General features: G+C 48.3%; 6 protein-coding genes across 6 annotated transcripts; 4 read left to right on the top strand and 2 right to left on the bottom strand.

The window, feature by feature from the left end:
• Positions 1–153: 153 nt before the first annotated feature.
• On the bottom strand, positions 154–2,297 carry N7466_003472 (putative MFS transporter; the record flags this gene model as incomplete). Its single annotated transcript, XM_057162869.1, has 9 exons — positions 154–466; positions 559–772; positions 825–929; positions 992–1,027; positions 1,114–1,406; positions 1,505–1,529; positions 1,589–1,758; positions 1,861–2,010; positions 2,107–2,297. The coding sequence occupies 9 exons, from the start codon at positions 2,295–2,297 to the stop codon at positions 154–156; spliced, it is 1,497 nt and encodes a 498-aa protein (XP_057023984.1).
• A 625-nt stretch (positions 2,298–2,922) lies between these two features.
• On the top strand, positions 2,923–4,313 carry N7466_003473 (putative O-methyltransferase; the record flags this gene model as incomplete). Its single annotated transcript, XM_057162870.1, has 5 exons — positions 2,923–3,015; positions 3,068–3,206; positions 3,279–3,293; positions 3,350–3,476; positions 3,533–4,313. 5 exons carry the CDS (start codon positions 2,923–2,925, stop codon positions 4,311–4,313), a joined length of 1,155 nt encoding a protein of 384 aa, XP_057023985.1.
• Positions 4,314–5,521: 1,208 nt separating this feature from the next.
• N7466_003474 (uncharacterized protein) lies at positions 5,522–6,841 on the top strand (the record flags this gene model as incomplete). The annotated part of the gene is made up of 4 exons (XM_057162871.1): positions 5,522–5,815; positions 5,903–6,226; positions 6,285–6,352; positions 6,412–6,841. The coding sequence occupies 4 exons, from the start codon at positions 5,522–5,524 to the stop codon at positions 6,839–6,841; spliced, it is 1,116 nt and encodes a 371-aa protein (XP_057023986.1).
• A 320-nt stretch (positions 6,842–7,161) lies between these two features.
• Positions 7,162–8,457, top strand: N7466_003475 (Glucose N-acetyltransferase 1; the record flags this gene model as incomplete). The annotated part of the gene is made up of 2 exons (XM_057162872.1): positions 7,162–7,645; positions 7,712–8,457. 2 exons carry the CDS (start codon positions 7,162–7,164, stop codon positions 8,455–8,457), a joined length of 1,230 nt encoding a protein of 409 aa, XP_057023987.1.
• A 330-nt stretch (positions 8,458–8,787) lies between these two features.
• N7466_003476 (uncharacterized protein) lies at positions 8,788–9,174 on the bottom strand (the record flags this gene model as incomplete). Its single annotated transcript, XM_057162873.1, has 1 exon — positions 8,788–9,174. The coding sequence occupies one exon, from the start codon at positions 9,172–9,174 to the stop codon at positions 8,788–8,790; it is 387 nt and encodes a 128-aa protein (XP_057023988.1).
• A 1,345-nt stretch (positions 9,175–10,519) lies between these two features.
• On the top strand, positions 10,520–15,208 carry N7466_003477 (putative ABC multidrug transporter; the record flags this gene model as incomplete). Its single annotated transcript, XM_057162874.1, has 6 exons — positions 10,520–10,962; positions 11,028–12,354; positions 12,414–12,623; positions 12,677–13,834; positions 13,898–14,664; positions 14,728–15,208. The coding sequence occupies 6 exons, from the start codon at positions 10,520–10,522 to the stop codon at positions 15,206–15,208; spliced, it is 4,386 nt and encodes a 1,461-aa protein (XP_057023989.1).
• Positions 15,209–15,465: the final 257 nt, after the last annotated feature.

Raw genomic sequence — 15,465 nt, forward strand, 5'->3', positions numbered from 1 at the left:
TCGAGTCCTAGGTGCTGTTTCAATGAACAATTACATGATTCAGAACATTTATCCATTTTGCATATATCCATGGTCTTATATTAAGTACAAGTGCTTCATCGCTACCACCGTCATTTACAAGTCATCACCCATATAATTCATGGCTGTTCCACTTCATTCATGGAGTACAGTCACTACTGCCTCAGTCTCAACCTCAGCCTCGGTCGCAGTCTCTGTGTCAGCTTCTGTATCTTCCAGGTGTCCTTGATTACGTTCGCGCAAAAACACCGGAGTTATCGTCAGGATCGCGGCGACCACCACAATAATAGCCTGGATACCAAAGACCAGACCCACCCCATTTCGGGCAATCCAAGCCGGTTGGAAATAACCTACGGCGAATCCACCACAGGTACGCCACATATTCAAAATGGCGGAGACGCAGGTTGCCTGGCCGGGATATTTCTCTAGAGCGTAGGCAGTAATTGCCCTGAGATAGATTAGCATGCCAACCTTAGTATTCTCTCTCTCGTGAATGTATATACCTTCGAGGAAGGGGGGAAGGGGCTTTGAAAGACTCACACAATGCTCGCTACTAGGCCTGTATTCACCATGATCCATCCAAATGCAATGCCGATCCAGTGTTTGGCAAAGTTCATGGTCAACCCATAGGTGAGCAAGCCGGATGCCATACAACCAACTGGAAACCACACTCCATGTAGGCGGTACTCGGTGCGCCAGTTGTGAGAATGACGACGGTAGATCCATTCGTTAAAGACATGACCAACCAGGTATCCTGTATCGAGTCAATCAAGGATTCATCAAAGGGGAATTGACACTATACGAACCACAGAGAGTCCCGATGACTCCGGCAAATCGCATGGAGGAGGCCTCGATCGTATCGAAGAGGTAGGGAGGACTATGTAAAAAAGTGTCGATGGTAGTTGTGATACCTACCAAGAGATGAATATTAGAATCTAACCGAAGCATCACAGACGGTCGAGAGATCGCTCACCAATGGGCCAAGTAAATGTCACCAGAACAGCAATTCCTATGATGTGTCACACACAAATTAGCCTTGACATCGTACACAGAATTAATCAATTAGAAGCAAACGTGAAAGAAAAAAAAACTCACCAGTCATGAAAAGCGGGAACTTGAACACATAAATCACCATCACCCGGCACCGATCAGCAATCATAGCCAACTTCGGCAGCCCAGTATTTCCAAATCCAAAGTACGAGCCGAACCGAGAGCCAATCGGTTTGCGCGGGGTATAATATGTCTCGCGCCCGAACAGAAGAACCATGGCGGTCGACAGACCGTACAAGGCCGTCAAGACCCCAAACGAGACCTTCCAATCCGTGCCAGCACCAATGTAGCCCGCGATGGCGGGACACAAGAACGGGCCAACTAGAAACGTGGTGCCCCTGCAAGCATGGACATATTAGTATGCATCTTTTTTGTCTTTGTTACACACTCATCAGTATCCGCACGCATAGTCCTCGTGCATATAGTGTATACGCACCAGATATTGATCATACGAGGCCACTCTGCACGCCAAGTCAGTGAATATTCGTATCACATCCGAAATCTCAAAGTCATCACCTACCATGTGGCCTATAGATATCGTGAATGATGGGTAAGCCAATCACCTGCGGTACGGTCCCGAACAGGCCCTGCAGGGAGCGGAACGTGGTGAACGTGGCATAGTCATTGGAAAGAGTGGCGCCCAGGACCATCAGCATGGTGATGACTTGTGGCCAGATCCAGATTGGGTATCTGGGTTTTGAAATTTGGTCAGACCGGTTTCAAATGATTGGGATTACACAAAGATCTGGAAGATCTCAGATCCAAGGGGAAGTTTTGATAGATGTGACCTACCGTCCGTAGGCCTCGATCAAGGGAACGGCGAAGAGACCGCCGAATCCTTGGAGAAGGATTCCATAGTTCATACTGGTGGCCGAGTGATCGACGGTGATATCCCAGTCGATCGCTTGGGGAGTTACTAACGTTGAGCCCCAGACCATTGCACTATGATGTGATGTTTAGTAACGATTACTTCACGTGTAGGTATTGTTTTTTTTTTGTACATGCTATGGATAAAGGGGGGAAAGGTGGTGTATTTACCCATCAGCCAGTAATGAGCTCGACATGAGTGCGATGAAGAGCAGGGTCTTGCGGCCAGAAGACCATTCTCGTGGATCCCTCGACTCCATGGGAGGCTGATTCTGCTTGTCTAGGGAGCGGGAATGAAAACAAGATGGACTGATGGTTCCATCTGACTCGGTGAGCTCGTCCACCGGAGCTAATCTGGACATGATGGATTTGGATTTGAATTTGAATTTGTCAACGATGCAAGAAAAAGAAGAAAAGAAAAGAACTAGTTCGCCGTTGTACAAAGTACAGGGAACTATTGCAAGTAAGGGGAAGAAGTGGGAAATCCCACGGGGTTTTAAAGGGATTCAACACATGGTTAACACGTAAAGAAGAAATAAAAACAAATCTCCGGTCGCGTGGTTCTGTCGCGCAGATTCTGGAACAAAAGTGTCAGATTGGATGTATCTCGATCTGTTACCTGTTCTATTCCTCTATTTCTCTTAGTAGAAATGTTATAGTTACTACTTGGTATGGGGATATGAGCAATCACATTTTCTGTTCCGATTCCCCTGCAGGATCTATACATCACAAAACTTTATAGAAAAAAGAAAAAAGGAGTTTAAGGGTAAAATGCAACTAGTTTCGATTTTCCACTTTTTGGCCCCCTTGCCTAGTCTGATTGGTCTAGTGCCACGAATCGGCTTCACAGGATTCGCAAGGAGAACAAAGAGAAAGAATTCAATAACAGATGAAAACATTGAGTAGAAAGATCAAAAGGAACAGAATACACCCCCTGAAAGTAGGGAAAAAAATATTCAAAAACCTCCAAAACTCATGAATCCCATCATGTCGTTCTTGGATCGTTTGGGGAGTCTGTTTGGCCTACCAAAGCCAGCGACTGTGCCTCCTGGCGCTGTATTGGCAGCCACCATTACCACGGTCAGTGAGAAAACCACTTGAATTACGAGTTGCAAATTAACACGAGTTATAGCCCGCATCATTAGGCTTCGTTCCAGTTGCAATTCATTTCGACCTTTTTGGTATCTTAGTTCGTCATGGAGGACCAGCCAGTGCAGAGGAAGTGGCCAACGCTTCTAACATGGCCCGATTGGAGAATGAGCCACGCATTTGTACGTGGAAAAAGAAGAAGTAAATATGATTGGGGGTTTTAAATGCTGATGATTGATTTGCACATGTGGTAGGCACTCAACTCGCATGTATGTATATGTACACACCTGTGACTTTGACTTATACTGATCCCTAATCTCCAAAGCCGACACTCTCTATATCATGTCTGGTCTGGGACTGGTGGAGCGCGTGGACGAGAACCGGTTCAATGCCAACGCTGTTACCCACCACATGGTTGAAATGCCCTCCGCACAGCATGGCGCATTACATTTGTAGGCAAACTAACAAAGCTGGTCTGAAATCATCTGAATCTGACATCTATCTCCAGCACAACCGAAGCAATGATGGCCGGTACATTCCTAATGAAAAAACTGCAAGACACCAACTTTGCCTACCCATTCCACGAAGCAGAGGGACCCTTACAATACGCCTACGAACTAATGGGCCAAGAAAGCCTCTCCAAATCCCACACCTACACCATCATGGAATCCCAAGGCCGAATGAACAGCTTCAACCAATTCATGGTCGGCAAGTTTCTCAAATACGGCACCTTCCCCGACCGTCTCCAAACCCTAGGCTACGACCTGCGCGCCGCCCTCAGCGCCCCGGGCTCCGTCGCAATTGTCGACATCGGCGGCGGTCGCGGCGAGCTTCTCCTTGAAGTCCAATCCGCCTTCCCCCACCTCACACCCTCCAACCTGGTCGTGCAGGAATTCAACGCCGACATCGACGACGTCCCCGGCGTGACGCTGATGGCCTGGAATTACAAGCTTAGTCCCGCGCAGCCCGTCACGGGCGCCCGGATCTATGCGCTGCAGCATATTTTGCATAATTTGCCGGATTTGGACGCCGTGGCGCTTCTGCAGAAGTTGTCCGCTGCTATGGCGCCCACGTCGCGGCTGTTGATTGTCGAGTATGCGAAGAATATGACCTATACGCATTTGCATGCGAGTATGATTGCGCTTTTTGGTGGTAGGGAGCGCAGTCCGCTTGAGTGGCGGCAGTTGGCGATGGTTTCTGGCTTGGAAGTTACATTTGAGGCATATGTAGCCGGTGGTGAATCGTTGGTGGAGATGCGGAAGATACGGAAAGTGGAGTTGGTGGAGTAGTTGATTCAACTCAGATCTGTTGATGAACTTGTGGTCTGTGATTTCGTTTTTTTTATTAGATAGTAGTAGTAGATCTATCACATTTTCTGATTTGTTTCTTTTCTTTCCTCTTTTTCTCTTTTCCCCCTCTTCTTCTCTCCTTCCTACCAATAACATCCACACAACCTCTCTCTCTTTCCCTCTCTCTCTCTCTTAAGTGGCTCATTTCTAAATCTTATTCTCATCCATCTCTTTACCACATCTCTCGTATCATCTCTGCTTAGATCCACCTGCATCATTGTACAACTGTACCATTTTGGCTTTTCTTCCCTGAACTATTGAATCGTGCATATCTTCCCCTTCATCACATCCCCCCCTTGCAGAAATGCATCTTGAATCTCGCTTATGCCATCCACATGGAGAGAAGGCCATTTCTTCAGCTTTTCTTACTGGAATCATACGCACTTGCCACTTAATTACTGCTGTGTTTGATACTAGACCATCACACGATCTCCAACAATTTCAAAAAAAAGTATAGATTTGGGTTTCCAATAAGCCCTCGGATTTCATACTTGCCTTTCATCCCTTGTTCCCTTGGTTCCCACTCCTTCGTCTGACCTGTAACACTTGAAGTTTATGTTGCCAAACTCTCTTCTCATGGCAAGCTGATCCGACGTATGGATGTTGTCATTCACATCCAAAGCTCTTATGCCAACCTATTTCTATTGACGTTCATCCCCCCGTGTTCTAGACATTCCTTTGCCCCGCGCACTTGCATTCCACAATGAGTATTCCACGACCCCAAGAAGGGGACGTTAATATCGGTAGGTTACGTCTTGGTCGCGTATGTGTTCGACTTTGCATGTACTAACTAGAGGGTTAGGAACTGCCACATTTGATGCATGCTGGGTAAGAGATATAGAAAGGAGAAAGAAAAGAAAAAAGGACCTTGAAAGAAGTATGAAAGCTAATGGCGATGCCCCAGGTTCTTACCGCCATCGTGGGCCTCGCACTCATTTTTCGTTATACTGTCAAGGCATGGATTCGATGGGCCCTACCTCAAGTTACAGCACCCGAGCGCATCTGGGGTATTGAAGATTTATTCTTCCTTGTCGCATATGGTTTTGATCTAACTCATATGTCCATGATTCAAATGAGGTAAGTTCGAGTTAAACTGCTATGGATCTGTCTTGCATATGATCCATGGATATAGTCCAGCCCGATAGCATATGATCGCTAACATTACTGACAGCGCCCATTGGGGCCTAGGCCGTCACTTCTTCTACTTGTCCGATAATGAAAAACTACACGCCATGAAATGGGATTTCACCTCCCAGCCCATTGCTGTCGCGTCGGCCATGGTGTCTCGAACAGGCATGATGTGGTTCCTGCTGACCTGCTTCGCGGCGAGTGATCGCAGGATCAGAATGTCAATCATCGTCTGCGCGGTCATCCAAGTAGTCGCCAATATGATTACCATTGCGCAAATCATCGTTCAATGTGGACCCAATCCATACCGCACGGTTCGTCTCCTATACTACATCCCAGTACTTGGAGATCCTGGACTATCACGCTAATTCTTACCGTGGTTCTTTTTTTCTTGGACACAGGCCGATCGCATCCAATATTTCCATTATATGTGGACACCACTTCCAGAAGATGGTTCAGTGCAGTGTCAATCGCCCATGGTGCAAACTACCGTTGGGTTTGTCCAGGGAGGCTTCAACACCCTCATTGATTTCTTCTTGGCTGCTTTGGCTGCCATGGAACTCTGGCAGTTCTTTCTTCGAACTTTACACCGCGATCCCAATATCTCTTTCTGGTCCCAATTCCGCAAGATCAACAGCACCGTTCGTTCGCGTCGCATTTGGCAGACCATCACCTTGAGTGGCCCACTACTACTTTCAGGCGTGGCATCGATTATAAAAACCTATGTATGTGAAAAACCTCCAACAGTTCCAGCGAACCGAAACTAATCTCTTTCTTCTGCAGAAACTCAAGTCACTAGGCGATCGATTAGATTTCACCTACAATATCGTCTCCTTCGTACTCTGGGTAAAGTGAGTTCCAAGTTCATACCCACCCATACCCATCCATCTACTAAAAATACCCCCCTCAGAATCGAGAACTACAGCATCCTCCTTGCATCCTGTGCCCCCGTCGCCCGTCTCTTCCTCCGGGCCGTTGTCGATTCCCGCCGCGGTGGCCGACCAGGATACTGGTCACGCTCCAAGTCCGCAAATAACCAAAACAACAGTGCCGATACGGAGATGAAACGCAAGCCCAAAGATCAATGGGACTCGACGACCGTGACGGGGTGGCAAGATGAGGAGAATTGCCCGACAGATTGGCCGACTCATGAGCGGTCGGAGAGTCGGATTTCCCGGGCTCAGCAGCCGGATCACATTGATGATGGCTGTGTTACGGTGAAGACGGATATCGTGGTTCAGGTGGGGAAAAGTCGGCCAAGATCGACTTCCTCGGGTGGCACCCGATTACTTCCTCCTACTAGTGAGGATGGGGACTCACATGATTCTGGATTTATCTAATTCAATTGTTAATTGATGTAATGTATATATACTTAATGTTGGGTTGGGCTTACGAGGTTGGGAGGGTATATTTGGAGTGTCATATAGTAATACCAATGCACCATTGTTTGAAGATATTCATGGATGTATACAGTATATCAGTGCACAACAATTTGAACATTGAAAATGTGGATCTGCCAAGATCTCGGTTCTCTTGATGAGATCTTGATGAGATCTTGATCAAAACAAAAATAGAACATGAAACCACGTGATGATAACCCGGATAAGAAGCGCCTCCGCCGCATATTCCGATCTCTCCACATGTCACTTGTGCTAGTATCATGGCGATCAAAGGTTCTGGATTCCCCTATCGCCGGGGCTCTAACTCCTCAGAGAAAGACTTCTTCGATATTCCCGATGAATCAGCACTCGCAATTGTCAAGCGCCAATTACGCCGACCGCGCACATGGATCACCGTGGTGATTCTGTTCTTCCTACTCCAATGGCGGCTTCCTGAGCACCGTTCATCATCCGAACTCCCTCATCTCGATTTTAACAAGGTCGACTGGTCCCGCTATGCATACTCGTCATATGCAACCTCGGAATCATACCTCTGCAATTGTGTCATGGTCTTTGAGGCGCTCGATCGACTTGGATCTCGTGCGGAACGCGTCATGTTTTACCCCCAAGAGTGGGACTTGATTGTTGAAAATGAATCAGACCGCACCAGCCAGCTACTGTTGCTAGCCAGAGATAAATACAAGGTCCAGCTGAGGCCGATCCTGGTGGAGGGGATCAAGGTAGAACCCAAGGAGGAGAGCCATGGTGTGTTGAAGACTGATTTTCATCTATGAGTATTTTGACATTTCAGCTGACGACAATCTACCATAGGATCTTCGAAAGCGGAATGGGATTCTAGCGTTGTCAAATTGAACTCCTTTGGTCTGCTCCAGTACGATCGGGTGATCCATCTTGATTCCGACATGACGCTCTTGCAGGACTTGGACGAGCTGTTTTTCCTCCCCAAGACCCCGATAGCCATGCCCCGTGCATACTGGCTGCTCCCCGAAATCAACACACTATCCTCACTTATCGCCGTCATTGAACCGTCGTTCCGCGAATATACCGACCTTCAAGAAATCATCCAGCCTGCCCTCTTCGGACAACTCGACATCAACACGACCGAGCATCGATATGACATGGAGGTATTGAATGAGCGGTATGGTGAAAGTGCCATGGTTCTCCCTCACCGACCGTATGGACTTCTCTCGGGAGAGTTCCGTAAGAAAAACCACAGAAGTTACTTAGGCAGCCATGAGGAGTGGAACCCCGACAAAGCGCTTGCAGAGGCCAAATTCGTACATTTCTCTGATTGGCCCCTGCCCAAACCCTGGGTGATGTGGCCGCTGAAGCAGCTGGTTGAGATGCAGCCCTCATGCAACAATTTACCAGGAACACCGGAGGAGAGCGGTTGCAGGGATCGTGAAGTGTGGAAGGGTCTCTATGACGATTTCCGGCGTCGACGAAAGGTGAGAAACATCGCTTTTACCCAAATCCCCTTGAAAGACAAGCCTTGTTTACTGATTGATCTCTTGCAGGATATTTGCAAGCTACTCAGCTTCCCGGCTCCCATTTGATTTTATGGCTCTCCATGAGCGAGTGAGGCCATATTGTACAGTACCATCGAACGATATTCATAGAGCGGCGGGCGGCGTTTCTTCCAAGCGTTTCGATCTCTTTCCCTTTCCAGGAAATTTTTAAACACCTGCATATAGTAGTACATATGATACATAAGATGGAGAAACAAGCCCAAACCAAGATAACCAAACAGGTCATTTGCGCCCGCAATTCCAAGGGAACGGTAAATGCGAAGATGACGGCCCCCCGGTGACGGTGAAAGTGACGGCATAAGCCCACACATGCATGCAGGATGCAAAAGCCAGAAGGACCCAGATCCAGATCCAAGTCTAGGCATACCCCATACCCCTCCTCCACCAACCCCAAACTCTCCTCTTAGCCATGGCATCCCCAAACTCCTTCACGCTCTCCACCTCCGACAACCCCGCACTTGTCGAAAGGGGGAGGGGCAACTGAAACTGAAACTCACCACCGTCTTCCGGCGCTAGGACACCGGGCCTCGTGACAAGCTGAAAATCTTTATACCGCAGCTTACGCACGACCGAAACCCACGATTCAACATTTGTCTGCTCCTGGCCCTCGACGTACATGATTCCTGGACAGCCGCCGGAGCGGAGGAGGACGAAACATTGGTGGGCGTCGGCGGCGCGCTTTAGGGCTGCGACTTTCTTGCGGGAGGTTATGTGGTGTGTGCGGATTAGGGCGTGGTAGCGCATTACTGGTAGGTCGGCATTTCGGATATTGGGTGGGAGTGTAAGTGTAAGTAAAAATGTAAGGTAAGCGCGGGCATAGGAGGTGCAGGTGGTTGAGTTTGTGATCCACAGGGTCAGGTTCTGGGGACTGGAACCTGGAGTTTGGTCTAGAGTGCAGAGTACAGAAGTACAGAAGTACAGAAGTACACGACCGTTTGGACTTCTGGAGCTGAATCGGCGGTGTGATGGTCACGTGCGGTTCGTGTCAGTGAGCATTCACTATGGGATTGTGTAGAATGCAGGCAAAGCTGAAAATAAATTCCTCGTCATTCTTTCCTCGTATTTCCCTACGTCCACTTCCACTGCTCACTGTCATCTTCCATCCCCCAAACATTGTCAAATAATCTTCCAATTGCTTGAATTGGCCCCCCGATGACCCCAATTTAGTATCTCATCTCATCCAATTAGCCCGCCACAAATAAGCAGAGCTGTTGTGGGCCTGAATATGAGATCGACGCGCTGCAGATGTCACGTCCAATTCTCGGAGAATTAACGATTTCTCCGACTACAATACATACCACTTTTGAATATGAATTATCTTGATCTTTCAGGTTGATTAACTGCAAAATGGCATCACGTCACGAGGGCGATCGGCACCTGCATGGACCAGATCACAGACAGCGCTTTTGAAATAACCCCCACCCACCTATGTCATGGATATGGATGCGATTCATCCAAAAAAAAAGTAAGCAAATGCCACCAAAATCCTTCACGAGCTAGCCGCCCTGTCAAGCTGGAGTCCTGGACCACCAGTTATTCGGTTCGACCCACCAGTCCCGACTCTCACTAATGGCTGGTTCCTGAGTGGAGAAATTCTCCTCTTGGCTTCCCGATTTTGCTAAACTTTCGCCGCGGTGCCCGCGGGGAGCGCCAGCACCGTCTCTTTACTCTAATGAGTTACTGAACTCGGAGAAAAACCCACCTCAGCCGGTTTCCTGACGGCTGGGTCCCTCGTGGTCTGTTCCGACCGTCGTGCTGATTGGTCCCCGGTCGATCCGATGGAGATCAGTTCCTTACACTGACCATCTTCGTGGCCCCACAGGCTCTTTTTTTCTCCTTCGAGGTTCATCTCGCGTGGCGGGATTGGCTGTTGAGAACAGAGTCATAGGACAGCTTGGCTTCCTTTCTGGGAACGATAGATCTGGCCGGCATAATGTATAAAATGAAAATCTGGACTACTATTGCTTTGTCTTTTTTTTCTTTTTTTTTCAAAAAAAAAAATCGCTCCTTCTCATTCATAGTCTTTCGAAAGATGCAGCGTCGTGTGTCTGCCCTTATTGCCTAACATCCACTGAAATAGGCTGCAATCATGCCTGCCCCTCTCCACTCGCGTCCTCAGCCTTCATATGCCTACGGGCAGGAAGGCCCGTCCTCGGGGACTCATGGCCCTCGAGTCCATGTGTCCCATGAGGATGAGGATGCTATTGCCCATATTCATCGAACTCTGACTGAAAAAAGCCATCCTCAATATTCAGAGCCACATTCATCATTTGACAAATTCCTAGAAGAACAGGTTCAGAATGGTAAGAAACGAGTCAATATTGGTGTTTCTTTCCAAACTGTTTCGACCTGGGGCGAAGGAAATGGCCATGATGCTGTGAAAACGCTGGGAACTGCCTTATGGCGTACTCTTACAATGCAGGATATCTATGAATGGACCATCCAGCCATGGCGAACGACGAAGAAGCCAGAAGAGGGCCGCCCTCTGATCAAAGACTTCTCGGGAGTTGTAGAAAGTGGTGAAATGATGCTGTAAGCAAAAATATCTACAAGCTTGAATTAAATTTACAATTTAGAGAAATTAATAAACTTGATAGGGTTCTGGGACGCCCAGGAGCTGGCTGTTCAACCTTTCTTCGAACAATTGCTGGACACCACTCTTCTTTCTTAGGTGTGACGGGCTCCATAGACTATTCTGGGCTGAGCCCCGACGAGATCCGCAAGCACTACCGCAGTATGGTAGCATATGTGCCAGAAGATGATGTACATTTCCCGACCTTGAATGTGCGGCAGACTCTGGAATTTGCATTGCAGAGTAAAACCCCCAAGCGGTTTCAGGAACGTATCCCACGCTATCTGGAGATTTATGGCCGAGTCTTCGGCATGACCCATACGATGAACACCCTCGTTGGCAACGAGTTCATCCGGGGTGTTTCGGGTGGTGAACGCAAGCGGATCTCCATCATCGAGTCGCTGGCAACCGATTCATCAGTGACATGTTGGGATAATTCAACCCGCGGACTGGATGCTTCCTCAGCCTTGGACTATGCTCGCAGTCTGCGCATCATGACGGATACCTGTGGGAAAGCAACTTTACTCACGCTTTACCAAGCCTCTGACGCTATTTACGAGTTGATGGACAAACTGCTTCTCATCGATGAGGGACGGATGCTTTTCCAGGGCCCTGCACACGAAGCCAAGCGTTATTTCGAAGATCTCGGATACGAGTGTGCCGATATGCAGACTACATCGGACTTCTTGACCAGCATTACAGTCCCGGAGAGACGCAGGTTCCGCCCCGGATGGGAGAACCGTGCCCCCAAAGGCCCTATTGAGCTGGAAGCTGCATTCCGACAGAGCGCCGCCTTCAAAAACGTCGAACGGTCTATTGAGCGATACGAAGAACAACGGACTGGTAAATCATCGTCTGCGACTAGCCAGTGCGAGTCAGAATGTGACAGTGTGGAGGAAATCAAACGGAACATGCAGAGTGACAAATCTCGCTTCGTTTCATCCAACTCACCGTATACCATCTCGCTGTTTCGCCAAATTGTGCTCTGCAGCCAGCGGCAAATGTGGCAGTTGAAGGGTCACATGGGACCATTGTACATCAAGTTGATCTCAGCGGTAGTATACGGACTCTTGGTGGGATCAATGTTCTATGACCAACCGCAGACCACGGAAGGAATGTACTCACGAGGAGGTGTTCTATTCTACTCATCCATTCTTCTCGCCTGGCTGCAGATGTCGGAATTGGAAGATGCGATGCAGGGACGTGACATCCTCAGTCGTCAGAAAAAGTTTGCATTTGTGCGACCCAGTGCAGTTTGCTTGGCTCGAGGACTACAAGATATGGTAGTGAGCGCGCTTCTCACCTTTTTATACCTGGTCGTTCTCTACTTTTTGTCTGGTCTGCGCTCGGAGGTAAGTGCTACTACTTACATAGATTCGTCCCAAGTTGATACATCGGCTAACTGGAGTAGGCTGGACCGTTCTTTATTGATTCCTTGTTCATTTATATGTGTACTATCTGCCTGACATCTCAGTTCCGTGTGTTTGCCGCCCTATCCAACAATTTCGAAGTTGCATTGCGCTACTGCGGCGTTTCTGTGCTGTTCTGTATTGTCTTTGGTGGCTACGTCCTATCCGTTGACAAGATGATTCAAGATGTCCCTTGGGTGGGATGGCTTGCCGTAAGTAGAAAGGTTTCACCATGATAAGCAGTGCTGACTGACACCTTATCTAGTACACGACTCCAGCTTTGTATACATACGAGGCGGTCATGGCTGCCGAGTTCCATAATATGAACTTCACCTGTGCCTCCGGATCGATTGTTCCATCAGGACCAAACTATACCGATATCGCCTATCAAACTTGCGCGTACGCAGGCAGCCGGATTGGCAGCACAGTGGTGAATGGTGACGACTACTTGGCTGCTCAGTTTGGGTTTTACTATAGCCATGTCTGGCGGAACTTTGGAATCCTCTGCCTTTTCACAATTGCATTCATGTTACTCACTTGCTGGCTGAGCGAAGTTATGGAGTGGGAGTTGGACAGTGCTGGCCCGATACGATATGCGTCGTCCAGATGGTTCCAAAGAAAAGACCAAAAGCCTGAGCAGAAGACAGATGAGGAAAATGCCCCGGTTCCTACAGACCCAAAGGCTGTACCGGTTGCATACCAAGAAGGAAATTCTGGGCAGACATTGGCTGCCACGGAATCAACATTCTCCTGGGCTGATCTAGAGCTCAATGTTCAAATTGGCAAGGAGTCTCGAAAGCTGCTGAATGGAGTCTGCGGTTACTGTAAGCCAGGGACTTTGACAGCACTTGTCGGAGCCTCGGGAGCGGGAAAATCAACATGTAAGACTGCAGCCCGTTCCATGCTATTCTCTACATATGAATCTTTCAAGCTAACAAATTTAGTGTTGACTGCACTTACTCAAAGACAGAATGCTGGCACTCTTTCTGGATCCTTGTATGTGGATGACCAGCCTGTTGATGGATCTTTCAACCGACAGATTGGTTATTGTCAGCAGATGGATATCCACGATGAGAGCAGCACTGTTCGAGAGGCCTTTGAATTCTCAGCTCTGTTACGTCAAAGCCGTGAGATTCAGAAGGAAGAAAAAATTGCCTACGTTGAAACGGTGCTTCAAACGCTGGATCTTGTGGACCTACAGAATGCTGTGATTGGATCATTGGACATCGAAAAGAAGAAGCGTGTCACAATTGGTGTTGAGCTTTGTGCCAGACCTAGACTACTCCTATTCTTAGACGAGCCAACAAGTGGATTGGACAGCCAGGGTGCAACTAGTATTGTGGCTCTGCTCCGAAGATTGGCAGATCAGGGACTTGCAGTACTTTGCACCATTCACCAAGCGAATCAGCAACAGTTTGAAGAGGTAAGCCTTGTCATTTATTGTTTCTCCAGTAAATTCGATCCATGTCCATAACTAATAACTCAGTTTGACCGAGTCCTCGCCCTGAGCCCGGGTGGAAGCACCTACTATTTTGGACCCGTAGGCAAATCGGGCCAGGCAATCTTCGATTACTTCACGAAACACGGAATGAATCCTCAAAACGTCACCAACGCCGCAGACTTCCTCATCGAAGTTGCAGTCAGTGGCATGCAGGCATCTGGCGTCAGCTGGGCATCCATTTGGCGCAGTTCACCAGAAGCCGAACATGTTCAAAAAGTGATCTCTGAGATTCGCCAAGGACACAACCGAGCAGCGTTGCCTTCGTCCTCTCCCCCTTCTATATTCTATCAGACCGTCCTTCTCACCCAGCGAACCTGTCGTCAATTCTGGAGGACAGCCGAATATCCATACTCGCGTCTCTACTCTTCCTTCCTACACGCTCTAATCAACGGTCTCACATATCTTCAGCTTGGAGACGGTGTCACCGACCTCCAGTCCAAGGCTTTCTCCTGCTTCCTCGTTTTGATGCTGGTGCCCGAGTTCATCAACGCAATCTCCATGCGTTTCATCATGAACCGTGATATCTGGCTTGCTCGAGAGGGACCTAGTGGGGTATACAGCTGGGTTGCGTTTAGCACAGCCCAGATGCTGTCCGAAATACCCTATGCTATCATCGGCTCGGTTATTTTCTATGTTTTGTATTATTTCATGGTCGGCTTACCATTGGGCTTCGCAGCCGGATACAGCTTCTTAATGTTTTTCTTATTCTTCCTCTTTGCCACGTCCTGGGGACAGTGGATTGCCGCGCTGAGGTAAGTTCAATTCCAAACACTCACAAATTCCAGCAAATACAGAAACTGACCTGACCAACACAGTGCCGACTCCATGGTTGCAGCAACCTTGATGCCATTCTTCATCATCATGTGCGAGCTTTTCAACGGCATCCTCCGTCCCCATGACCAGATGCCTGCTTTCTGGAAATACACCGCCTACTACACCACACCTTTCACCTACTGGGTTGGAGGAGTCCTCACCGCCATTCTTGGCGGCACGTCCGTTGTGTGCCAGGAAAGCGAACTGACACTGTTCGTGAGCCCACCGAACATGACCTGTGGCGAGTATGCGGGATCCTGGCTCGCTGAGAAGGGTGTTGGATACCTGTTTGATCCGAGCAGCACCGGTACCTGTGGGTACTGCGAATATAGTCGTGGCGATGATTACCTCGCCGGCCTTGGTCTGGATGACTCGAAGATGTGGCCTTATTTTGGTATTTTCCTGGGGTTCACGATTGCGAATTATCTGATGGTTTACCTTCTTGTATATGTGCGTTCGGTCATGAAGCCGTTTTGGAAATGATGTCAGAGTGATGTTCAAAGAGTGTTGTGAACATACCTACTAGGTAATACTAGAAACCTATTGATATTGTATATCAATCATTGAGGTACATGATACGTATCCTCCTGCCATGATAGAATTATCTAGGGATACGGAGGTACTTTTGTTACAACTATCGTACGTAATCTACGAAGTAAGCACTTGAGAGTTCTCCACTTCCAAAGAGTGCGGGGTAGACATCAGATTCTACCGCAAAAAGAATATATGGTATGCGAATA

Source organism: Penicillium verhagenii (genome assembly GCF_028828195.1).
Source record: "Penicillium verhagenii strain IBT 33310 chromosome Unknown utg000004l_segment0_segment0, whole genome shotgun sequence".
Classification (NCBI taxonomy): domain Eukaryota; kingdom Fungi; phylum Ascomycota; class Eurotiomycetes; order Eurotiales; family Aspergillaceae; genus Penicillium; species Penicillium verhagenii.